General features: G+C 40.2%; 1 protein-coding gene across 1 annotated transcript in view; it reads right to left on the bottom strand.

The window, feature by feature from the left end:
- LOC140211603 (transmembrane channel-like protein 2-A) overlaps positions 1–22,537 on the bottom strand; it is a 42,424-nt gene extending 19,887 nt beyond the window's left edge. Inside the window, exons 1-9 of the mRNA XM_072281501.1 lie at positions 22,467–22,537; positions 22,158–22,248; positions 21,158–21,239; positions 18,058–18,164; positions 16,341–16,439; positions 11,147–11,289; positions 10,746–10,893; positions 3,908–4,096; positions 1,669–1,848 (exon numbers count right to left, since the gene is read on the bottom strand). Coding sequence (XP_072137602.1) covers positions 1,669–1,848; positions 3,908–4,096; positions 10,746–10,893; positions 11,147–11,289; positions 16,341–16,439; positions 18,058–18,164; positions 21,158–21,239; positions 22,158–22,248; positions 22,467–22,492 — 1,065 coding nt within the window. The 5' untranslated portion in view covers positions 22,493–22,537. The remainder of the gene's footprint in view (positions 1–1,668; positions 1,849–3,907; positions 4,097–10,745; positions 10,894–11,146; positions 11,290–16,340; positions 16,440–18,057; positions 18,165–21,157; positions 21,240–22,157; positions 22,249–22,466) is intronic.
- Positions 22,538–27,410: the final 4,873 nt, after the last annotated feature.

Below are 27,410 nucleotides of genomic sequence, written 5' to 3'. Positions count from 1 at the left end.
GCGAGATGGCCATTATGAAGGGAAGAAGAGGATTTGCTTCAATTCACATTAACTACTTTTGGCTCTTCTCTTCTTTTCTAGATCTGCCGCCATCCAAGAAGGCAAACTATCTAGTGATATTTACTATAAGCACACTGACTCCCACAGCTACTTACCTCTTCCCTCCCAGTCCCTCTCAGATTCCTGTCACAATTCTCCTTCTCCTTTTTAAACTGATGATTCTTCCTTCTCAGTTCTGATGCTGGGTTTCAACCTGAAACATGAACAATTCCTCCCCCAACCACCATACCCCCCCACCCCCGCATATGCTGCTCGACTTGGTTGAGTTCCTCCAGCAGATTGTTGCTTCTGGTATCATGTGACCTTAAGTTTTTATGTTTTCATTACATAATATTTGTTGACTCTCCAATTATTGCGGAACCAGGAGGTATTATAACTAATCTATTCCTCTTCCCTAAATCAATTTGCATCCACAGTATACTTTTTGGGGCTTTCTCGCTGTATACGTTCTTTGCTTTCTGCTCACAAGATTGATTATCTTATGTAGCTCTTCTGGCAAATTAATTCCTGTCTTCTTCTCTGTATTCTTGTCAAGTTAAATTATTCATGTTCCATGCTAACATGGCCTTCTTTTTGAATTATAAAAAGCTGCAGAGACTCCAGATTTCTTTAGGGGTAGGTATAGAATAGCACAGAGATGCTAATTTTTTGAAAATCACATAAAGTATGTTATGCTGCAATTAGAATGCGAATTACTGGACAAAATGTGGAAACTGACACATCCCAGTCTAGTCTTGTCCATTGTAAAGGTATAGCTGTTTCACAGAAGTCAGGGAAATTCAATACCATTACCCATTATTCTTGATGATCCTCTTAACCTTTCTGCATTTGAATTTTGACTTTGTCACCTCATAATTTTTTAAAATATAATGATCTGTGATAAATGAGAAAATCTAAATATAAAAAAGATCCACATAATGATGTGGAGTTATTAATGTTTTTATGTTGATTTTCAAACCATTTAATCTATTTGTGGTTATGAAGATCAGTCCATGTCAATAAAACCGGCAACACTGAAGCAATCGCAGTAAACTGCAAGTGATGTGATTATGGTTTAAACAAATTTTCACTTGAACTTCGTTTTATATTAAACACTCAATTTAAAATAGAATGCTAATGCATTGTTTATGAAATTAAAAATGAAAACCACAAATGCAAGGATGTTAGTAAAATTAACACTATTTCCAAATAGAGTTCATTTTGTAAATGCTTTTAAGGAGCACCCCAAATGCAACGTGCATCCACGTAAAATATCCGACATTAATAGATCAGTCAATAAAGTCAGCCTGGATACACCTAAAGAGGCGCTAGCGACCATCTTCCAAGGCGTTTTGCCTATCAGAAAAAAAAGATATGAAGATGTGTTTCAACTTGTGTGGGTGGCCAGATGTCATTCCATTTCCTACAAAGACCGAGCTGCTATTAACACATATCATTGCAATTGTTAGCTCTTTATTAACTTCATCTGTTAATATGCAAGACTTTGCCACTTCAACCCCAGCAGGGGATTTTAATGGGATAATACATTCGACAAAAATGAGCTGAGCCTTACCCAGAAACAAAAGTACACCAGAGTAAGCAGATTTAAACTGAATGAGGGTATCTCACCTGAACATTAACTTGATCAATAAGAGCCAGCAGAAATGTGTACAGGTTACCAAGGAACAGGGCAAACATTCGCCACAGCTGCCATTTCAGTGCAATACGTGGATGGTAATTTTCCAGAGTAGCAATTGTTTCAAATAATGGAGGAACAAACATTCCCAACAATGCCATAACTATGTCAATCTACAAAATTAATATATTTAAGAGGTAGTTATTTCAAATACTTGACCACTGTTATACCACCATCAAGAACACTTACAGAGACATTCCACACCCACACTTTGAAAAGTCCGATCACCTGCTATATACTCCCAGTGTAGAGCAGACACTAAACACCTCAGTACCAGTGGTGAGGACCAAGAAGATATTATCAAGGGAGGCAGAGGAGAGCTCAGAGGACTGCTCTGAGTCAGTGGACTGGATAATGTTCGGGGATTATTCTTCGAATCTGAATGAATATGCCCTAGTTATCACTAACTTCATCAAGACCTGTGTGGATAAGTGTGTGCCTTTGAGAACATACTGGACATACCCAAACTAAAGGCCATGGATGAACCAGCAGATCTATAGCCTGCTAAGGGCTAGATCCCTGGCTTTCAAGACTAGTGATCCAATGCTATACAAGCAGTCCAGGTAAAACCTATGAAAAGCTATTTTAAGAGCAAAAAAAAATTCCAGTTGAGGTTAGAGAAGAAATCGGATAAACATTAGCTCTGGCAAGGGTTGCAGGCCATTACTTCCTATAAAGCGAAACCTAACATCAGGCATGGCTGGGATGCTTCACTCCCAGATGAGCTCAAGTCTTTTATGTAAGCTTTGAAAGGCAGAATAAGGCTACATCTGTGTGAATCCCTGCAGCATCTGGTGGCCCCGTGAGCTCTATCTCAGAAGCTGACATCAGAATATTTTCCAAGAGGGTAAAAGGTCAGTGCCTGTAAGACATTGAAAACCTGTGCGACCCAACAGGTAGGAGTACTCAAGGCCATATTCAATCTGTCACTGCTGCAGGCGAAGGTTCCCACCTGCTTCAAAAGGGCAACAATCATACCAGTGCCCAACAAGAGCAGGGTGAGCTGCCTCAATGACTATCACCAGTGACACTCTTAAATTTCAACGGATGTACCGTAGAGAGCATTCTAACTGTTTGCACCATCGCCTGGTATAGGAGGGCCACTGCACAGGATTGGGAAAAGTTACAGGATGTTGTAAATTCAGACAACTCCATCACAGGCACTAGCTCCCCAGCATCGAGACACTTTCAAGAGGCAATGCCTCAGGAAGTGGCATCCATCATTAAAGGACCCCCATCAGCTAGGGCAGGGGTGGCCAGCCAACGAGTTCAGATGCGATTTTATCACACACGAGTTCTATATTAACATATTTTTACAAGAATTGAATGGGGGTATGAGAGTTGTATGGAGCATCTGAACTCATGTGTGAAAAAAATTGACACATGGAATGTAAAAGGTTGGCCACCCATGACCTAGGGCATGTCCTCTTCTCATTGCTACCGTGAGCGAGGAGGTACAGGAGCTGGAAGACACACACTCAATGTTTCAGGAACAGTTTATTCCCCTTCGCCATTTAATTTTGGAATGGACAATGAACTAACCCATGAACACTACCTGATTTTGTTTTTGCGCTCTTCTTGAACTACTTACTTAATATATTTTTAAATATAAACATATTTCTTAATGTAATTTATAGTTTTTTATATATTGCAATGTACTGCTGCCACAAAACAATAGATCTCATGACATATGCCAGTGATACTAAACCTGATTCTGTTAACTTAGATGGTTTCTGTGAAAGTATTTGATTTAAGGTGTTTACAGACAAAGCATTAAACATAAAACTCTTGTAAGTTAATTGATCCATATCTGAGGGCATGATTCAGATAACACATTGATACAAACTAAATAAAATTGTCAAAGAATTTTAGTGAAGGAGCTATAATGAACATAGTAGTCAGAGCTCACTAAGTGTGCTACAGTAGTCACAGAACGTGAATAGAATTGTTGTCTCAAACATATAAGTCACTCTCGGATGTAAGTATCCTAGACCCGGATACCTCCATATCACATTTTTTTTTAAATCACAGCTATTATGTTCCAAAACTAAAACAAAATTTCAAATGAAGCAAATTCAATCATGTACACTTGTGCTTTCTTTCAAATAAAACTGCTATGATTCTTCAATCATTCTATTTGTTTTATGGCAGCTGATGTAAAGGAATACTTACTTCATTTTTCTGATACCAGGTTAAGTTATCCAGTTTTGAATAAGCCTGGGATTTCCTCACAACATAAAAAATGAGATACCCACTTCCGGCAAGACAACAAAATATAAGAAAGTTTGCCAAAACAATTAAGAATCTCCTGAGGTGAACATTTTCATCTTTTTGGTTTTCCTCTTCATCCACAATGGATTCCTGACAAAATAATGAATATAAATATTTAAAATGACCAGTTATACTTGGGAATATTACCAAAATGTGGATTACTTGCAAAGGTAACAATGTGATCAGATTTTGTAAGTGGTGGAATACCTAGGAATTGCTGCAGGGTGTAGAGTAGCTGCTCTCTCTGGAAGGCTGATACAAGAGTTCAATGAGAGTCTGAGCAGCAGGTTAGTAAAATGAAATAAATGAAAAGATCTTCCAGTAAAATGATAACACTCAGAGAGTGTAGTCTTGAGTATCCCCACTACACAATGGGTCTAAAAGCCAAGGGTGGGGGAGGCACTTAAAAATTTAACAATGTAGTCATACAAAGAAATTCAAAATGTGAATAAATGGATTTTTCTAAGGCTGCTGTGCTAATTCCCATGTGCTGCGTTGTCTCACAGGTGTCAGTATAAAGGAAATGATCAAAGTGATGCAGAGTATTTTGCTGTCTGTTTCGATTCTGTATTTACATATGACTATAAACAATACATTGAATGATAATTAAGGTAATGTGTCACATTTTGATATGTATGCTGGCAGAATCCATGCTTCGATAACAAAGAGGGAGTTAAATGCAATCATAGATAAAACATAGTAAGTTCTAGCTCTCTGACTGGTCTGCTGACTCAGAGAAGGCAAAAAGTAGGGTACGTGTTTCATGATAAACTCTTTGTGGTGCTCAGACACAGCAGTCTTGTCGCACTCTTGTTCCCCTAACGTGGAACGTCTAATGATTAATTACCAGCTGTTCAACTTACCGGGAGGGTTCTCCTCTGTGATCCTGCCTGCAGTTTACATATCACCAAAGGCCGATATTAAGCAGGCACTCGAGATACTGAATGCTGCCATCAGCAAACAAGAAGCAGCCTCCCTCAACAACATTCAAATCACAGTCGAGGACTTCAGTCAGGCTTGTTTGAAGAAATCTCTGCCCAATTATCATCAGCATATAACCTGCAGCACCAGGCGTCCCAACACAATCGACCACTATGATACTACAATTAGGAATGTCTACCATTCCATCCCGAGACCTCATTTCAGATAATCTGATCTCTTGGCTTTCCTCCTCCTATGTCTGTACAGACAGAGGCTAAAGGGTAAGGCTCCAGAGATAAGGGCAACAAAGAAATTGTCAAGAGAGGCAGAGGAGCGGCTACAGGATAGTTCTCATTCTGGAGACAGGGCCATGTTCAAGGACTTAGAGGATTTGAATGAATACACCATCATTGTCATGACCTTATAAAAAGAGTCACGGCTGAGTGTGTTCCGAAAAAACATTCAGTCTTCCCCAACCTGAAGTCCTGCATAAACCATAAGACTCACAATCTGCTTTGGGCCAGATCAGTGGCATTCAGGTGTAGCGATCAAGTAAGGTACAAGAGGACCAGGTACAACCTCTGAAAAGCTATCTCACTTGCAAAGTGTCAATTTTGAATCACTGAAGGATGTTTGACAGTTGTGGCAGGGCTTAGATGCTATTACCTTTTACAAAGTGAAACCAAGCGACACAGGTAACAACAAGGCTTCACTCCCAGATGAGGTCAATGCCTTCTATGCTTGCTACTATTGAGCACATCTACATGAAGTGTTGTCGCGGGAAAGCAGCATCCATCATCGGACCCTCACCACCCAGATCACGCTCTCATAGAAAGGAGCACCAACCCAGTAAATCTCTGCTAATAAGTAAAGTTCTTCAGCAAATGCAACATCCTCATAAGTCCCTGCAGCATACTATCCAATGTCATCACCTTCCTTCCTAATAACACAGAAACTAGAATTTTACACAGAACTACCTCCCCAATCTTGAACTCTTTGCCTCCACTTGCAATAAAAATATCCTATATGATCATACATTTCTGTCCCATGACCTCAAATGATTTATGAGAGTGAAGTCAGGAGTGTGAAATTTTCATCAGTATCCTAGATAGGTACAAAGCTTAAAAAGCATTGAAAGAGACGGGGGAGATCTTAACTGGATTCTTTACATCTGTATTTAGTGGGGATTTGGACAGTCTATTGAGGAAGATTAGAGTGGATAACTGCCCAGGGCCTGACGAGGTGTTCCATCAGACCCTGTGGGAGGCTCGTGCAGAAATTGCAGAGGCTCTAACAGAGATACTTAAACAATCCTTAACCATGTGCGAGTTGCTGGAGGATTGGATGATAGTTAATGTTGTTCCATCGTTTACGAAAGGCTCTTAGAATAAGCCAGGAAATTATAGGCCAGTAAACCTGACATCAGTAATGGGTAAGTCAACCAGAAGCACTGGGTGAACAATGAAATCCAGGATCTCCTAAGAGCCAGATCAGAAGCATTCAAGCCTAAAGATCAAGAATACTACAAAAGGTGCAGGTATGATCTCTGGAAAGCCATCTCACAGATGAAGTGAAGATTCCGGACTAGACTGCAATCAATGAGAAATGCCATAACCTGCTACAAAGTTAAATCTTGCAACATAGGGAACAGCAGAGCTTCACTTCCAGATGAGCTCATTGACTTCTCTGCTCACTTTGACCACCAGCACAGGGACGAACCATTGCGCACCTCCATGTCTCCCGATGATCCTTGGTCTCAGAATCTGAAGATGACGTGCAGGCTGCCTTCAAGAGAGTGAAGAAAGCATCTGGTCTGGACAGAGTACCTGGCCGAGTACTGAAGACCTGTGCTGACCAACTGGCTGGTGTATTTATGGATATCTTCAACCTCTCACTCCAGCAGTGTGTGGTACCCACTTACTTCAAACAGGCTTCAATCGTACTGGTGCCCAAGAGGAATGTGGAAACCCATCTAAATGAATATGGCCTAAGCATATCAGCTCTTGTCTAAGTGGTGACTTGAATCCGCTGTCTTATTGGCTCTTCACACAGCCCTGGAATATCTAGACAGCAAAAATGCATACATCTGGATGCTCTTTATCGATTACAGCTCAGCACTAAGCACCATCGTCCCCTCAAAACTAATCAGTTAACTCCAAGACCTGGGCCCCAATACCCCTTTGTGCATTTGTATCACTTGTAGACCCCTGTGCATTTGTATCACTTGTAGACCCCAATCAGTTTGGATTGGCAAAAACATCTCCTCCACAATCTCCATCACCACAGGAAGACCACAGGGATGTGTACTTATTCCCCCCTGCTCTACTCGCTTTACACCTATGACTGTGTGGCTAAGTACAGCTCCAACATCATACACAGGTTTGTTGATGACACCACTGTTGTGGTCTGTATCCAAGAGGGTGATGAATCAGCGAACAGGAGGGAGATTGAAAACTTGGCTGAGTGATGTAATAACAACAACAACCTCTCACCCAATGTCAATAAGACTAAGGAACTGATAGTAGACTTTAGGAGAGGGAAACCAGAGGTCCATGAGCCAGTAATTATGAAAGGATCAGAGGTGGAGAGGGTCAGTAACTGTAAATTCCTGGGTGTCACTATCTCACAGGACCTGTCCTGGATCCACCATGTAAATATTATTGTGAAGAAAGCACAACAGCGCTTCCACTTCCTCAGGGGTCTGCAGACATTCGGTATGCCATTAAAAACCTTGGCAAACTTCTATAGATTTGTGGTGGAAAGTGTGCTGACTGGCTGCATTCCAGCCAGGTACAGGAACACCAATGCCTTTGAGTGGAAAATCCCACAGAAGGTAATGGATTCAGCCCAGTACATCATGGGTAAAGCCCTCTCAACCATTGAGCACATCTACATGAAATGTTGCCATAGGAAAGCAGCATCCATCATCAAAGATCTTCACCACCCAGGCCGTGCTCTTTTCTCACTGCTGCCATCAGTTAGAAGGGGCAGGTGCCTCAGGACTCGCACAACCAGGTTCAAGAACAGTTGCTAGCCCTCCACCATCATTTCATGCTCATTATTTGTTGATATTTATATCTGCATTTGCACAGTTGGTTGTCCATTGATCCTGTTTACAGCTACTGTTCTATAGATTTGCTAAGTATGCCCAGAGAAAGAAAATCTCAGGGTTGTATGTGGTGACATGTATCTACACTGATGATAAATTTTTACTTTGAACTTTGTACTTTGTTACTGGAAAGGTATTTTAAGGGACCGAATATATAAGTCTTTGGATAGAGAGGAACTGATTAGGAATAGTCAACGTGGCTTTGTGCATGGTAGGTCATTTCTAACCAATCTTAGAGTTTTTTGAGGAAGTTACCAGGAAAGTGGATGAAGGCAAGGCAGTGGATGGTGTCTACATGGACTTTAGCAAGGTCTTCAACAAGGTCTCACATGGGAGGTTGGTGAAGACGATTCAGTCGCTTGGCATTCAGGATGAGGAGGTAAATTGGATTAGACATTGGCTTCTCAGGAGAAGCCAGAGAGTGGTAGTACATGGTCTCTTCTTTAACTGGAGGCCTGTGACTAGTGGATTGCTGCAAGGATCGGTGCTAGGTCCGTTGTTGTTTGTCATCTAGATCAATAATCTAGATGGTAATGTAGTAAACTGGATCAGCAAGTTTGCGAATGACATCATAATTGGGGTTCAGTGGCCAGCAAGGCAGGCTGTCAAAGGTTGCAGTAGGACCTGGACCAGCTGGCAAATGGTGGATGGGATTTGCTGCAGACAAGTGTGATGTGTTGCACTTTGAGAAGACCATCCAGGGTAGATCTTAAACAGAGAGTGGTAGGGCAATGAGGAGTGCAGTGGAACTGAGGAATCTGCGAATAGGTGTCACAGGTTAATAAGTTTACAAAGAAAATTCTTGGCATACTGGCCTTCATAAATCAAAGTATTGATTGTAGACTTAGGGTGTTATGTTGAAGTTGTAATAGACTTTGATGAAGCCTAATTTGGAGTATTGTGTGCAGTTATCTACAGGAAAGATGTCAAGAATATTAAAAGAGTAAAGAGAAATGTTACAAGAAACTTGCCCAGACTTGAGGACTTGAGTTATGGGGAAAGATTGAATAGTTTAGGACTTTATTCCCAAGAGTGTAGGGGAATGAAGGGACATTGGATAGAGATATACAAAATTATTAGAGGTTATGTGCAGCCGGTTGGTGGCGCAGTGACATCAGCGCCGGACTCCGGAGCGAAGGTTCCCGAGTTCGAATCCAGTTGGGCGGCTTCCAGGCAAGCTTTCCATCCGTGCCGGGTTGAGTGTCGAGTTCACAACTCGGCCTCGTAAAAAAAAAACTGCAAGAAGGACGTGGGGGACCACTCACAGAATCTTTCCTCTGAGACAACCACTTGAAAGGTGGCCGCCGAGGCTTTGGCAGAGCACACACAAAAAAGAGTACAGTGTAAATGTAAGCAGGCTTTTTCCACTGAGGTTGAGTAAGACTAGAACTAGAGGTCATGAGTTAAGGATGAAAGGTGAAATGTTTAAGGGGAACATGAGGGGGAAATTCTTCACTCAGAGGGTGATGAGAGCGAGGAATGAGCGTGATGAATCAGGGTTTGATTTCAACATTTAAGAGAAATTTGGATAGGTATGTGGATGGGAGGGGAATAGAGAGCTACAGATACAAATTGCTGTTATTAGGCAGATTAGTAATTTGGCATAGACTGGTTGGGACAAAGGGCCTGTTTCTGTGCTGTAGTGTTCTATGGCTCTATGTCAGATAGTGCAGTTCACTTGCGTTGCTTCATTCACTAAAATTAATGCCCATTTTCTTCCAATACCAAATGCTGTTGCATGATTTCTGTATTTTTTTATATTTTCTGATAATGTAGCATGAGTCATGCAGTCAATCAATTCTGTACTGGCTTACAGAGCCACCTGTTTCCAACACTAATTCTCACATATCCATCAATTAACCACTTGCCTACACATTAGGGACAATTGGAATGTCGAAGAAAACAAGGACGCTCAGGGACACTAGCTGTCCCAATTAATCTATGCCAAATTAGTAATCCGCTAAATAACATCAATTTGCATCTGTAGCCCTCTATACCCCTCTCATCCACATACCTATCCAGATAAAGAGCAAACACCATACAGCCAGCACACAAGATCAGGATTGAACCTGAGCTGCAGGAGTTCAGGGAAGCACTCTACAAGTAGTGCTACTCTGTTGCCATGTGAAAATCGTACACTGCAGAAGCTTTTCAGGTTTACTTCACCTGCACCCCAATCCTCTATGAATGCTACCACCAAAGGGCAATAGTAGCAATATCATGCAAACCTCAAATTCAAGGAACAATAGTCTGCTGGTGGAACTGAATGAGTTAAGCAGCATCTGTTGGAAGAAAGGTATTGTGGACATTTTGGGTCAAAGCGAAAAGGGTGACAATTCCTTTCCTACCACAGATACTGCCTAACCCACTGGGTTCCTCCTGCAGACAGTTGCTCCAGATCCCAACATCTGCATTCTCTTGTATCTGAAATTCAAGGAAAATATCCTTGAAAAATATGTTTTTTTTTAGATTTCCATGCAGAAGCAAAAAGCTTCAGGTGCACAGAATCTAAAATTAAAACAGTGTTCTGACAGGAGAGGATCAATATGAAATATTGATTCTGTTTCTTTCCCCAATAATACTGTCTGGCTTGCCCTATGTTCTCCTGTCTCATCTTTAATCATACAATTTCCATGATGGAAGGAAGGGAAAACACAAAGCAATATGAATAGATAATAATGATCTAGTTCAACAGAATTTTGAATTTACCTTAAAACTGGTTGTAATGGATGCAAACTTGTTGTCAGCTGTTTCAGGATTTCCAATTAGATAATCCCAACTAGTAAACATTTTCCAGCTGAAGTTGAAATCTCCGTCATCTCCATCAACTCCACTTTCATTTGCATTCCGTGCCATTCTATACAGGATCAATATTTTTGTAAAACATAAATAATATTTTAAATCAGTATTTTCAACACATAACTTCATATCTCAGCTGACAGCTCGATGACAGGTGATAGTCACAAACAGTTCAGGCTTAATTGCTTAAAAAGTCGCTTGACTGCAATTCTCCATTACGTCCTATGGAATAGGTGCTCTCTCATAGTCCTGGATGAACTCATTAACAGCTGCACAAGAATGTAAACAGTCAAAGCTTAATCAATACTCACGTTCTGATCACAACCATGAGGCTGTATCCGAAGGAACCCACGCCAACCATGAAATAAGACAAGGGTAATCTGTACTTGAACACACCAATCATTCGTTGATTATTGTAGTATCCATAGAAAAGAGCTGAATATCTTATATAACCCTGTAAAATTTTAGTTTTTATTTTACAATCATACTGTTATACCAATGGTTCATATTTTAGTGTTTGAATATCATGTATTAATCTTACAGCATATCATGCACACAAGGTACTGAAAAGCATTTTCCTAAAACGAGTCATCACCTAAGTTTTTACAGACATCACTGGAAAGATTAATTGCAAACTAACTTGCAAAATTCAGATTTAAATCGGGTAGAAAAAGTCGTTTTTTTTTAACACTGCTCGGGGAGAAGGGTCTGCACTGCACAGGCACGTGACTTAGCGCGCCAAGGTTTAAAAAGAGAAAATTTCAACGGTTCTTGTTTCAGTCGAAGCAAGCAGCTGAGAAAAAGGAAGTAAAGAAATCGGGTAGAAAAAGTCGTTTTTTTTTAAACACTGCTCGGGGAGAAGGGTCTGCACTGCGCAGGCGCGTGACGTAGCGCGCCAAGGTTTAAAAGCAGACCTCCATATACAGCGGCCATTGTTGTAGCGGCCATCGTCAGAGTGGACTGAGTCAGAGTGGGACGGCTTTGGCTCAAACAGGCTTCGGCGAGAACAGGCAGAGGCCAGGGTAGGTTCCGGTAAGTTTTTTGTTCAGATTGTTTAGTGCAGTGAGAATGCCAGGCAGGATGTTGGAATGCTCCTCTTGCAGGATGTGGGAAGTCAGGGAGCCCTCCGGTGTCCCTGACAATGACACCTGCAAGAAGTGCATCCAGCTGCAGCTCCTGACAAACCGCGTTAGGAAACTGGAGCAGGAGCTGGATGACCTGCGGATCATTCGGGAGAATGAGGAGATTATGGATCGTAGCTACAGGGAGGTAGTTACGCCAGAGGAGCAGAGGACAGGAAATTGGGTCACTGTCAAGCAAGGGAAGAGGAAAGGGCAGGCAGAGCAGGGTTCACCTGTGGCCATTCCTCTCAACAACAAGTATACCGCATTGGATACTGTTGGGGGGGATGACTTACCTGGGACAAGCTGCAGTAGTCGGATCTTTGGCACTGCGTCTGGCTCTGCAGTGCAGAAGGGAGGGTGGAAAAAGAGGAGAGCGGTAGTGATAGGGGACTCGATAGTTAGAGGTACAGATAGGAGGTTCTGTGGTCATGACAGAGAATCCAGAATGGTTTGTTGCCTCCTGGGTGCCAGGGTCAAGGATGTCTCTGATCGCTTGCATGACATTCTGAAGTGGGAGGGTGACCAGCCAGATGTCGTGGTGCACATCGGTACCAATGACATAGCAAGGAAGAGTGAGGAGGTCCTGGAGAGTGAGTATAGAGAGCTTGGTAGGAAGTTGAAAAGCAGGACCTCGAGGGTGGTAATCTCAGGATTGCTACCTGTGCTAGGTGCCAGTGAGGGTAGGAATAGGATGCTCTGGAGGATGAACAAGTGGCTGAGGAACTGGTGTAGGGGGCAGGGTTTCAGATTTCAGGATCATTGGGACCTCTTCTGGGGCAGGTGGGACCTGTACAAGAGAGACGGGTTACACTTGAACTACAGGGGGACCAATATTCTTTCAGGGAGGTTTGTTAGTGCAATTGAGGAGGCTTTAAACTAGATTTGCAGGGGGATGGGAACCAGAGTGCCAGAGCTGACAGTGTGGCTGGGTGAAAATAAATGATGTTAAAAGTTCAAACAAATCTGCTGATAGAAAGGTTGTGAGTGGTGGTAAAAATCTTCTGAGGTGTATATATTTCAATGCTAGGAGTATTGCGGGGAAGGCGGATGAGTTGAGGGTGTGGATTGACACGTGGAATTATGACGTTATAGCAATTAGTGAAACTTGGCTACAGGAGGGGCAGGACTGGCAGCTTAATATTCCAGGGTTCCGATGTTTCAGATGTGATCGAGGCAGAGGAATGAAAGGTGGGGGAGTAGCATTGCTTGTTAGGGAAAATATTACAGCAGTGCTCAGGCAGGACAGATTAAAGGGCTTGTCTACTGAGTCCTTATGGATGGAGCTGAGAAACAGGAAAGGTATGGCCACATTAGTGGGATTGTATTACAGACCACCCAATAGTCAACGAGACTTGGAAGATCAAATCTGCAGAGAGATAGCAGGCAACTGCAGGAAACATAAAGTTGTAGTGGTAGGGGATTTTAATTTTCCATATATTGATTGGGACTCCCATACTGTTAGGGGTCTAGATGGTTTAGAGTTTGTAAAATGTGTTCAGGAAAGTTTTCTAAATCAATATATAGAGGGACCAACTAGAGGGGATGCAATATTGGATCTCCTGTTAGGAAACGAGTTAGGACAAGTGACAGAAGTCTGTGTAGGGGAGCACTTTGGTTCCAGTGATCATAACACCATTAGTTTCAATTTGATCATGGACAAGGATAGATCTGGTCCTAGGGTTGAGGTTCTGAACTGGAAGAAGGCCAAATTTGAAGAAATGAGAAAGGATCTAAAAAGCGTGGATTGGGACAGGTTGTTCTCTGGCAAAGATGTGATTGGTAGGTGGGAAGCCTTCAAAGGAGAAATTTTGAGAGTGCAGAGTTTGTATGTTCCTGTCAGGATTAAAGGCAAATTGAATAGGAATAAGGAACCTTGGTTCTCAAGGGATATTGCAACTCTGATAAAGAAGAAGAGGGAGTTGTATGAAATGTATAGGAAACCGGGAGTAAATCAGGTGCTTGAGGAGTATAAGTAGTGCAAGAAAATACTTAAGAAAGTAATCAGGGGGGCTAAAAGAAGACATGAAGTTGCCTTGGCAGTCAAAGTGAAGGATAATCCAAAGAGCTTTTACAGGTATATTAAGAGCAAAAGGATTGTAAGGGATAAAATTGGTCCTCTTGAAGATCAGAGTGGTCGGCTATGTGCGGAACCAAAGGAAATGGGGGAGATCTTAAATAGGTTTTTTGCGTCTGTATTTACTAAGGAAACTGGCATGAAGTCTTTGGAATTATGAGAATCAAGTAGTAGGATCATGGAAACTGTACAGATTGAAAAGGAGGAGGTGCTTGCTGTCTTGAGGAAAATTAAAGTGGATAAATCCCCGGGACCTGACAGAGTGTTCCCTCGGACCTTGAAGGAGACTAGTGTTGAAATTGCGGGGGCCCTGGGAGAAATATTTAAAATGTCGCTGTCTACAGGTGAGGTGCCGGAGGATTGGAGAGTGGCTCATGTTGTTCCGTTGTTTAAAAAAGGATCGAAAAGTAATCCGGGAAATTATAGGCCGGTGAGTTTAACATCAGTAGTAGGTAAGTTATTGGAGGGAGTACTAAGAGACAGAATCTACAAGCATTTGGATAGACAGGGACTTATTAGGGACAGTCAACATGGCTTTGTGCGTGGTAGGTCATGTTTGACCAATCTATTGGAGTTTTTCGAGGAGGTTACCAGGAAAGTGGATGAAGGGAAGGCAGTGGATATTGTCTACATGGATTTCAGTAAGGCCTTTGACAAGGTCCCGCATGGGAGGTTAGTTAGGAAAATTCAGTCACTCGGTATACATGGAGAGGTGGTAAATTGGATTAGACATTGGCTCAATGGAAGAAGCCAAAGAGTGGTGGTAGAGAATTGCTTCTCTGAGTGGAGGCCTGTGACTAGTGGTGTGCCACAGGGATCAGTGCTGGGTCCATTGTTATTTGTCATCTATATCAATGATCTGGATGATAATGTGGTAAATTGGATCAGCAAATTTGCTGATGATACAAAGATTGGAGGTGTAGTAGACAGTGAGGAAGGTTTTCAGAGCCTGCAGAGGGACTTGGATCAGCTGGAAAAATGGGCTGAAAAATGGCAGATGGAGTTTAATACAGACAAGTGTGAGGTATTGCACGTTGGAAGGACAAACCAAGGTAGAACATACAGGGTTAATGGTAAGGCACTGAGGAGTGCAGAAGAACAGAGGGATCTGGGAATACAGATACAAAATTCCCTAAAAGTGGCGTCACAAGTAGATAGGGTCATAAAGAGAGCTTTTGGTACATTGGCCTTTATTAATCAAAGTATTGAGTATAAGAGCTGGAATGTTATGATGAGGTTGTAAGGCATTGGTGAGGCCAAATCTGGAGTATTGTGTTCAGTTTTGGTCACCAAATTACAGGAAGGATATAAATAAGGCTGAAAGAGTGCAGAGAAGGTTTACAAGGATGTTGCCAGGATTTGAGAAACTCAGTTACAGAGAAAGGTTGAATAGGTTAGGACTTTATTCCCTGGAGCGTAGAAGAATCAGGGGAGATTTGATAGAAGTATATAAAATTATGATGGGTATAGATAGAATGAATGCAAGCAGGCTTTTTCCACTGAGGCAAGGGGAGAAAAAAACCAGAGGACATGGGTTAAGGGTGAAGGGGGAAAAGTTTAAAGGGAACATTAGGGCGGGCTTCTTCACACAGAGAGTGGTGGGAGTGTGGAATGAGCTGCCAGATGAAGTGGTAAATGCAGGTTCTTTATTAACATTTAAGAATAAATTGGACAGATACATGGATGGGAGGTGTATGGAGGGATATGGTCCGTGTGCAGGTCAGTGGGACTAGGCAGAAAATGGTTTGGCACAGCCAAGAAGGGCCAAAAGGCCTGTTTTTGTGCTGTACTTTCTATGGTTCTATGGTTCTATGGTATTAGTATATAAAATATTTAAGTATTAATCTGACGTTATTGGTTTAAAATTTATTTAATTATATATGAGCACATCAAAGTAAAGTCATAGCACTCATTTGGATATGATGTAAGTTAACCAGACATGACATACTTCACAAGATTTTGTCAAAATATATGAAAATCTATAATGTTTTGGATATACAGTACATGAATCCATTGGTTGCATATATCTTAATTGTTAACAAAAGATTCAAAACTAAGATGTAGGGTACACACTAAAAAACAATCAGAGGCAGCTTAGATTTAGAGCACAAAGACCCTGTCCAAGCAACATCTGTATCTCCTGTCATGGACTGATAATGGACGGCTGATGAAAGTCTTAAGGCATATCTGCCTAGAAATTCATTCTTGGATCAGTTGTACTAAAGATGTCACATAGTAATATCTGCATAATGAATAACTTCTGACATTTAATGGAACCAGATTTTGGAAGTAGAGTGTGCCACTCACCCCAAACTCCCAAAGTACTGAAAAATCCATAGCAGTTGGCTGTTCTGCCCTTGGAACGGTCTTCCGAGGAATGCTGCCATATGGTAGGCCCATCAACACCTGAAGTAAAACAGAACTGTTCTCATTTTTTGTTTTTTGCTTTCTTTGATTTTCAGCTATAGTTTTTAATTTGGGATCATTATCTCTTGGCAAAAAAGCAAAAACATGATCAATAGAAGTTATCCTAGGACTGAACTTTGAATGAGCAAGACAGAGGGGAACATGAAGTTAATTTTATTTAATTATTGAGATACACCATGGAATAGGCTGGCGGCCCTTTGAGTCATGCTCCCCAGCAATCCTCCAATTTATTCCTAACCTTATCACAGGACAACTTACAATGACCAATTAACCTACCAACCATTACGTCTTTGGACTGTGGGAGGAAACCGGAGCACCTGGAGGAAACCCACATGGTCACAGAAAGAAGGTACAGAGTCCTTACAGGCTGCAGCGCGTGGCAAGTGGGATTAGTATAGTTAGGCATGATAGTTAGCATAGAAATGGGGACTGAGGGCCCTGTTACTATGTTAGACCATTCTGTTATTCAATTAATCATCTGCATTATTCATGAAAAATTCCTTTTTCTCTTTCTGGTACTCTTTTTTTTTAAACAGTTCATCCCTTCACTGCACACAGTTTTGTCTTCACTAGTACTCTTTCACATGAACTTTCCGTAACGTCTATAGGGAGTAAATTGGATGGCCTTGAAACTCAGACACTGGGTCCAATGGTAAATGATTAACTCATGCCTATTGTTTCCACTGTCAGTCATAGATATATAGAATTGTGCAGTACAGAAGCAGGCCTGTTAGCCCACCCATTCATGCCATTTTGCCCTACTAGGCAATCCCATTTGCTTGCATTATGTCCCTGTCTGTCTATATTGTATCTGATTCCACCACCTCATTAGGCAACTAGTTTCAGATATCAATCACACGTTGTGTAAAAATTTTTCCTTCACATCTCCATTGAAGCACCTTCCTCTCACCTTCAGATTATGCTGTCTTGTTTTTATTAACCCCACCACCTGAAAAAGATTGACTGTCTACCCTAACTACTGTATGTCTGTCATAAACTTCTATCTGGCTGTTTCTCAGCCTCCTTTGGTTCAGGGAAAACAAACTCATCTTATTTAATCTCCCTCTATACCTAAAGTCGTCTAATCCAGGCAACATCCTGGTGAATCTCCTCTCCAGGAGATATAGTTGCACATCTCCAGTACAACCTTGTCTCTTGTGGAGTGTGGCAGCCAGAACCATACACAATACTCCAAGTGCAATCTAATCAACTCTTACGTTATCACCTCGCCCCAGTGCCCCTCCTTCTTCCCCTTCCTCTATGGTACACTCTCCTCTTCTATCAGATAGCTTCCTCTCCAGCCCTTTACCTTTCCAACCAACCTGGCTTCACCTATCAACTTCTAGCTAGCCTAGCCTCCTTCCCATCCCCCCACCTACATATTTTGTTATCTTCGTTTCCAGTCCTGAAGAAGGGTGTTGGCCTGAAACATCAACAGTTTGTTCATTTCCATAGATACTGCCTGACCTGCTGAGTTCCTCCAGTCTTTGGATTTCCAGTATCTGCAGACTTTCTCATGTATAAAAGATTAATTTATTTTTATTCCATACAATTTTATAAACTTAAGGAGAAGTATAGTTGAAAACCCAAAACCCACCTCTGGAATGACAACCAGTCCAAATGTTAAACCAAATAGAACCAAGTTGATCCCATAGAGCCAACGTAAGAAAATAAAGTATGAAGCTACAGAAGAACCAAAATGACCTATGACAAAGGAAAAGATTTTATGAGTCCTGTGACATTTTGACTTACTTTCCAAAAACATATTATTTTTCCACGTATACAATAGTTTTAACATAATAATATGTTTCATGTTACTTCACAATTAAATCAAGGGGAGTCAATAGGCACAGCAAGAGAAATGAACTAGAGAAGAAAGCAAAGACATGGTCAAAGAAATAGTTTTAGAAGAGGTCACTGAAGGTCATCTGAGATCTACTGAATAGTGAGTTCAGAGTTCAAGAGTGACAGTGACACAGTCTGACTCTCCCAGTGATCATATCAGTGGTAAGAAATGTTAATTACACCAGCAGTTAAAATATCCCTTGACCAGAATGTTTTTCACCCAATTTGGTCACTCCATCCTAGATCCTAAGTCCAAGTCATAACTGTAGTGTGTGACAATGCACACGGCAGGTGCTCAGTCATGGCTCGGACATTTAGATTCAGTTTTCATTAGTTTGCTTCAGATGGTCACAATGTACAATAAGATTTCCCTCATCAATATCAAAGCAGTTTCTCAATGTCACCTCAAGATACAATGACGAGGCTGCAGATCCGAGTGAATATAATGTAATGATGAAAATAAAAATCAGTGCTTTGTAGATGTTAGTAAAAAACAGGCATCATTACAGAAAAAATAGCAATAAAAACTCAGTGTGTTTAATACACATCTGACCTAAATAGACTTTTCATGCACCATTTTCTAAACTTTTCTCAACAAAACCACTAAAAATGTTGCAGATATATAAATAAAAAGATAATTTTCCATAATCTTATATTCATACATAGTCGTCATCTCCTAACGTTTATTTGAAACATCAACCTTTTATTGGTAGAAATAGAACCATGATAAATAGTTCAACTGAGAGAAGAAAACAAACCACTGCAGAAATTCAGTAAGACAAGCAGGATTTGCACAGAGAAAGAAATGGTTTATGCTTCGGATGTTTAAACATTAAAAGGAATCACTTGAATCATTGGTATCTTGTATATATACATCCCAGAGTCGCTGAAATCTCTCTGCTGTCCAGTTGCTCTAACTGGAGATGGGCAGTGTTGTTAATCACACAATGGCCTGCTCCTTCTCATGGGACTGACTTGGACTATGAGAACAGAATCTTGCACAAGGGATGCGTGTGTGTTGCTGTGGAATTGAAGGGTGTGTAGATGTTAGTGATGAGGCAAATTAGAATGCAGACCCATCAGGAGATCTAAGGAGTAGGTTTTTTTCACAGAGAGGATAATATTTACATTATGTGCATGAGCTGACAGAAGAGGTGGTAGAAACAGATACAATTACAGTATTTAAAAGGTCCTTGGATAGGAAGACTGCAGCTATTATAGGTGTATATAGCATTAATGCGGACAGTGCTATGTTGCAATAAACAAGGTGGCTTGAAAGGTCCCATTTCTGTGCATCGTGATTCTATGATTCCATGATACACCCTTGGGGCAATTATCAATCTGCATGTCTTTGGGATGTGAAAAGGGAATCAAAGTGTTCTTGCAGTCACAGGGAAAATGTGCAAACTCCACAAAGGCAGCACCCAATATCAGGACTGATTCCAGTTTACTACAGCTGTGAAACAGTGTTCTACCAGCTAAATCCAACTCTTAACAAAAATAATTTAAACTAATTTTAGTTAAGAAAATTGGTTGAAGTGTTGTGAGCCGTTTTGGCCCCCATGTCTAAGAAGGATGTGCTGGCATTGGAGGGAGTCCAGGGGATGTTTATGAGAATGAAATGGTTAACATATGAAGAGCCTTTGTTGGTGGCTCTGGGCATCTACTCACTGGAATTTAGAAGAAAGAGAGAGAATCTCATTGAAACCTATCAGATATTGAAATTCCTGGATAGGTTGGATGTGGTTCCAAACGGGGGGAGATTCTAGGACTAGGGGACATAACCTTTGGATAGCTGATGTCCTGTAGAACAGAGATGTGAAGGAGTTATTTTAGCCAGATGGTGGTGAATCAGTGAAATCCATTGCTACAACTGGTTCTGGAGGCTGTGAAGACATCGGGTATATTTGAAGCAGAGGTTAATAGGTCTTGATTAGTAATGGCATCAAGCATTACAAAAAGAAGGCAGGAGAATGGAGCTGTAAGGGAAAATAAATCAGCCATGAGTGACTAGCAGAGCAAACTTGATGGACTGAATAGTCCAATTCTTCTTCTAGAGTATGTCCTATGGTATTATGGTCTTAAATTGTGTTATCCAAGTTTCTAAATATATTTTATTTATCTGATAATTTAAGTTGACTTCAACTGCATTGCAAGGTCTCTGAATATCAAGAACATTACTGAACTGCTACCACAACCTATAGACTTTTTATCTAGGACTTTTTATCTCATGTTCTGGATATTGTTTGTTTGTTTGTTTGTTTATTTATTTATATTATTATTACTACTTTTTTTCTTTCTTTTTGTATTTGCACAGTTTATTGTCTTTTGCACACTGATTGAATTCCCAAGTTGGTGCGGTCTTTCATTGATTCTATTATGGTTATTGGATTTATTAAGTATGCCCACAAGAAAATGAATCTCAGGGTTGTATTTGGTATCATATATGTACTTTGATAATAAATTTACTATGAACTTTGAATAGTTAAGACATTTGGGAAAGCAAAATGAGCCATAAAGGCACACTGTAAAAGGGCCTTGACATCCACCACCTGAGGCCTAGTCACCAACCGAGGCCTAGTCACCACCCGAGGCCTAGTCACCACCCGAGGCCTAGTCACCAACCGAGGCCTAGTCACCAACCAAGGCCTAGTCACGACCTACACTTTAGGGAATAGTTGTCGTAGCAGGGCTTCCAACTACAGTGGATCAACAGAGCCACAAATCATTAGTGTTGAGCCAGAGATTGTACAGGAACAAACATGAAAGGCAGTTCTGGTCAAGTTCAGTACAACCAATTATTGAAACACGATGTTCCACTACAATATATTTATTTAACTAAATGAGCTTACTCTCAATTTCTTTTATTTTCATCTCCCACGGTATGCACGAAGTCTTAAAATTTTCGAAGTCCCTTTTAAATTTGATCCATTTCTGAAATGTTAAAAATCATATAAATATGAACTTCAAAGCTTGAAATATCCCTGAAGAGTCATATATCGTAACAATGCCCTGAATAACTTGATTAAGGACATGGTCACTTCAGTCTTCCTCCCTTCATCCAGCAAAAAAAATTTATATGTTTATTATAAGTGCATTTAGCTAATGGTGCCTCAGGCAAAGGATCTTGAGGCTCCATTCTCAGAATGAAGAAAAATACAGAATTAGAACTGGAATAGTAACTGAAAATGCTTACTAAATGGGGAGATGTTCACTGTGCCAATAATTGTTTTGATTGAGAGCTGTTACAAAATTCTGTCATACATATATGTCAAAGAATGTCATGCACTCCAGTAGAGCTTTATGGTGAGGGAATCCGTTTTGCACTTCGGTGATACAGAAATTACACCCTCAGTTAATTAAGTTGCAATTTAGCACCGAGATTATTATTTCTAGTCTGCATACTCAAAGAGATTTTACTCTCTGCAACAAAATATACAAAAGCCTCCAACAATTTCCTTCGTCGTAACTGCTACTATTTCATACCATTGTTTCCTTTCTTCTAGCCTACTAACCTTGAAAGGTTTTCCTTGAGTCGTGAGGTACTATGAGTTTGGTGGCTGGGAAATGTTCCTGACACCTTTAAGGATTGAGACAACTATACAACGTTTCTACTTTGAACCACAAAATACTGATTTCATTCTACCATTTTGTTGACAGAAGCATGGACCATTCTTATGAGGAGAAATGTGAAGATTTAAACTCCTTTAGGAGATAGCAGCAGCTATTGCAACCTCTCTCAGCCCATAGGTGCAGAGCATAGCTATCAGGTATGTTACCGGTTGTTATCAATGCCTAAATTTTATTACAACAATATGAAGAGATACTGTAAGAAGGAAGTCAGATACTAACCTTCATCATCAACACTTTGTAGGCATAAAACTTTCTACCTTTCCCCTTCCCCAGGGCGCCTTCATATTTCTCGATAAATGCTTGAGATTCTCTGATAAACACAAATTAAAACTGATTAGTTAAGTTGTACCACTGAGAGGTCATTTTATATGTCCAAAAGGGTGAGATTTTTCAGTCCTTGAAATCTGTTGGAATGACCCTGACTAATAAACACAATATAAATTGTTGGCTAACAAATTCTGTAAAACATCAACCTAATTACAGCATTTATAATATTTAATTATTATGCATAAGCTGCAAATCCATTACTTCAACATTGTAAGCTTTCTTTTCATGCGCCAGGCTTTGTTCCGTATAGTTGCTATGAGTTTCTTTTTCTCTTCCACTTCTTCCAAAACCTTAGTAAGCTCTCCCTCTGACAGAGAATCTTCACTGTCCGATGAATCTGATGATGAGCTGCAACAAAACAGAAGTAAAATTGTCAGGGATGTAAACAGCTCAGGCCCTGGAGGTCACTCTGGGGAATTTCTATTTTGTTACTTGAGCATTAAGAATTGCTGGATGGATTGAAAGGAACCAAATATGTTGACCGCCTTGAATGAATAGGTGTATAAGCTGAAGAGAATGAACATAAGCTTTGTATACATTACTGTCTGAATAATAATGCTTCAAGTTTAATTAGCATTCAAAAAGAAATGTGCACTGATCTGAGTAAAAAGCTTGCAGAGACATTTGAGAGGATTCTCTATGGTAAGACCCTATGTGATAAGGATTCTACACCAGAAGGACCATCATGAAGAGTATCCAATTCTTTTTCTGCTGTCAAAATGAGAGAAAAAAATACATTCAGCTGATTCTTACATCCAGACTTAGCCCAAATTGTAATCGTTTACAAATATTCTGAAAGCTTCTGGAAAACATAAATACACATATAACAACATTTTAAAAGCAACTAAAAACTCAAATAATTGGAATGGGAATTAAAATTAGTTTAATATTGTCACATGTACCAAGATACAATGAAAAGCTTCTCTTGCATTCTGTTCGTATACAGTAGATCAAATTGTTACACAGTGCATTGAGGTAGAACATGGTAAAACAATAACAGAAAGCAAAATAAAGTAGACCAGCTACAGAAAAAAATATACTACTAGCAAATGATAAGATGCATGATTATAATGAAGTAGATTGTGAGGTCAAAAGCCCATCTTATTCTACTAGTGAAGCTCTTAATAGTCTTATTGCAATAGAGTAGAAGCTGTCCTTGAGCCTGGTGGTATGTGCTTTCCGGCTTTGGTATAAGAATTTTTGTTTAAGAAAAAGAATAAGAATGATAATTTTTGATTAATACTTTTGAAAGTTCCAGACAAAACAAACACCAAACACATTGAAATCCCTAAATTAAAAAATCATTAGTATTTTCAGTTTTTAAAATTTAATAGTATTTTTAAATTAAGTACTTATCTAAAGCAGTCTGACAGAAGTTAGCTCCCATTCAAATTAGGCAGAGAATACTCCTGTATCTCCTTTGAACTGGCATAGAATTTTTAATGAGTTTGTGAAGTGGAGAAATAGTGAACTATGAGGACTCTCACATCAAGCCTCCTTCATAGTAGTGAATCTTGAGGGTAACATTTATGTACACGTGTAAACTCTGGCGGTGCTACCTGGTGAATGTTATTACCCCTCAAATTCCAGCCAACATTTCATATTTGCATAGTCTATGGCTACAACAGAAAATCAACCAGTCCTCTAACATCAGGCAGGACAGCACAATTTCACCACAAAATATAATTTAAAGACTGAATTACATAGTTCCATTTCTTTATGCTCTACATGATTCAACAATGACGAAGAAAAATCAATTGCAAAAGCAAACCCTGAAAGCTCCACAAGATCTATCTTTTCTCGAGGTTTTCAATGCTTCCTCTGCTTTAGCACATGGAAGAACCAGCGTACCAGTATCCAGAGGCATGCTGCATGTGCCTGGATTCTACATTCCTGATCTTGGACTACGTATGGGTGGCCTACAGCTAACAGTCCAGGAAGCAGACCTCCTTAAGCAATTCCAAAGCCATGGAGTCTGACACTGAGAATCCAACTCAGGTATGGCCTTCCATGATTAAAGTTCCTACCCATCACCGACACTCTCCATCAAGACTGCGCCACCCCAGCCCTCACAGGTTGTTACCCTTATCCAAATTTCAACCCACATCCCAATCGCCCCTACTGATCTTTAGACTAATCACCCCCATTACTGATCCTCTGATTAGTCACATCCAGTCTCAGTGACCTGCTACCCGGCCCCAACCCCCATACTGACAGAACATAGAAATGAAAGGATTTGGGATAGGTGAGGCCTATTCCAAAACGTGCAAAAACTTATGCCTTGAATAAAATCCTTGTGGTGCCAGAGCACGCCACCATTTACAATGCCTTTACAGGTGTCACTCAATTTCAACGTTTAGCCCGACAACAAATAAAATTGTGAAGAATTTCTACGAAAATAGAGAGAAATTATTATACTGCTCTATTCCCTTCATGTAGCCGTGACTCAGAATACAACAGTGTAGTATAAAAATCGACGTATACAGAATTCTCCAAAAGATTACCAGCTATGCAAAAAATTGCTTTGCTCATTTTGAAAGTGAGAAATGCCAACATTATTGACTGCTGTAGCCAAACATTTTTAAATTTCATTATAACTACATAAATCTGAGGAGGAAATGAAAGTTGATAGAGCAGCATTTAAAGACTGGAAAGTGGACTTTGACCAATTTCATTCCTCAGACAATGTGACAAGCACTGAGATGTCAATGACATCATGGAGAAAGGAAATTGCCATTGAATGATGTAGACACCTTGCTTGTTCAACCACATTTTGAGATGTCCTGGCATTGTGGGGAAGGTTGATGAAAATGGTGTCAGCGGACAATGGCGACATCCTGCAGACAGTTCACGACATTTAGTTTATTTCTTTGAGATATGATTCTACTACTAAGCTGCATGCAATTGGAAGCTATGAGTTATGTTTTGATAGTGTGTTTTTGGGCTAATTGAGTGATCTGGCACTTTACTACACAGGGAATTCAGTGAGTTTGGAGTGAAGTGTGCAGCATAGAGGCTTCCTGGAAGCCTGGAGATGAGGCATGGACGACTCTATTTCCTCTCTCTGATTGAGGCATCAAACAAGATTGAACTTAACGAGGATGAGAGTAGAAGATCAGCGGGTGTTCAGCTCCGTTCCCCTGCGTTTGGCTGGTCTCCCTCTCCCTCTTGCTAGCTGCTCTCAGAGGAAAGTGCAGCAGCCCTGGGTTCCATGCTGCAAAGATTGATCAGCGAGGCTGGGGACTCGTTTTGGGGGACTGAGGTTCATGGTGTATGTATTCTTGGATTCTGGTTACTCTCTTTTTTTGCTGTTTTTGAGCGGTTTGATTGGGTGATCGATATGGACTGGGGCATTTCGGTGAAGAATGGCTGTGTGTGCAACCGCAGTCGGCTAGCGGTGCAGTGCTGAACTGAACTAAAGTGAACACTACTAGACTGCTGGCTTGATGATTGATATTCTACGTGTCGCTCGCTTGCATTTTGCCATTTGCGCAATTTGTTCATTTTTCTTGTGTTGGGTGTTTGATGTTCTCTTAAATGAGTTCCATGGTGTTTCTTTGTTTCATGTCTGCCTGCAGGAGGACAAATCTCAGTTGTATTCTGTATTCATACTTTGATAATAAACATACTTTGAATCTTGAATATTTGAATCTTTGAAACTATCTTTCCTTCCAATACTGAGCACCCTTAAGATTTGGCTATTTAAATAGCATGCTTACCTTGTACAGCTCATTGATTGCTGCCACTTACACTACACCACATTAGTAAATTAATTAAAAAAGTATATTGTTCCATATTAGGAGTTAGAGTAGATAATGATTGGAACTCACAATAACTTTTTCAGCATTTCAAAATGAAATTAAAATGCTTAAGGACATGTTTCTTAGTCAGTGCTAGTAGGAAGACCACATCCAAAACACCAGTCTCTGACATATTGCCAATTTTTACTACTTTTATGAAATACTCTTCAAATGTGTACTCTTTTATTGATTAAGCAATGCGTGTAAATTATCCAGATTCCCTTTTTGTTTTCTTACTGCAAAAACATAAATGTCTTTGGGAGTGTTTTAGGTTGTAGAAGAGAAGAAAGTAAATTGGGGATTTGACTTCTTGTAGTTTCTTATGATGGAATATTAGATTTTATTAATTGATTACTTTCCATAACCATATGTCAAAACACAAAATAGGTCAACTGGTTTTCTTCAGCTCTGTTTCCTTATTCATGCATAAGATATACTATGGTTAATTTTCTTTCAATTATATTTCTGGTTCATATTTCATGCTTTGTGAAATGGGATAGTTCAGAACATAGATTTTGCTTTGTAAAGGTGCAGTCAATAGGACTAGGCAGTTTAAAAATGGTTCAGTGTGGAAAGGGGCTGTTTCTGTATTGTAGTTTTCTATGACTCTATGACCCTAAATATATAGAGACAAAGTTTGCATGGTAGCATAAGTTAGAAAATAGCAGACCCCTAATCATCTCTACTCCTTACAATCAAGATTTTCTTCATAAGAGAATTGTCATATCTATTGCAATATATGGGCAACATCCACATGCAGTAAACAAATGCCAGGTACCTGGAGTCTTTGCCTTTCTTTCTTCCATGGCTCTTTTCACCCTTCTTCTCACCATTTTTATTTCTTTGTTTTGCCTTCTTATTATCTTCATCTTTCTGCTTCTTGTTCGCACTGTTGCTGTTATTATTGCGGGCTGGGTTCCTTTTAGTTTTCGTACTTCTTCCTTCTAGTTCATTGTCATCATCACTTTCCTCTGTCCTATTATTCTTTTTGTTTCTTGCTTTTATCCTTGAATTCTTAGCTGCCCCATTCTTTCTTTCCTTTTCTTCTTCTTCTTCTTCATCATTGTCTTCTTCACTTTCATAGTCTCTATTCCTGTGTTTCTGTTTACTTCTGTTCTGAACTGGGAGTCTCCTATTATTCCTTGGTTTAGGTTTGGTAGCTTCTTCTGAACTATCTTCTTCATCCTCAGACACTTTGTGCAGGTTTCTGTTATCCTGTTGCTTTCCCTTCTTCTCGGGCTGTCTCTCATCATCCTCTTCTTCTGCATCAATAGAAAAATGGCATTTAAAAAAGAAGATTTAAGAATTTCTGTCATGATTCAGTTGGCAAGTAAGACAGTCACAG

Source organism: Mobula birostris, chromosome 17 (genome assembly GCF_030028105.1).
Source record: "Mobula birostris isolate sMobBir1 chromosome 17, sMobBir1.hap1, whole genome shotgun sequence".
In the NCBI taxonomy this organism is placed as follows: Eukaryota; Metazoa; Chordata; class Chondrichthyes; order Myliobatiformes; family Myliobatidae; genus Mobula; species Mobula birostris.
The sequence above is the reverse complement of the archived record's forward strand: the minus strand, read 5'-3'. Positions and strand labels throughout refer to the sequence as shown.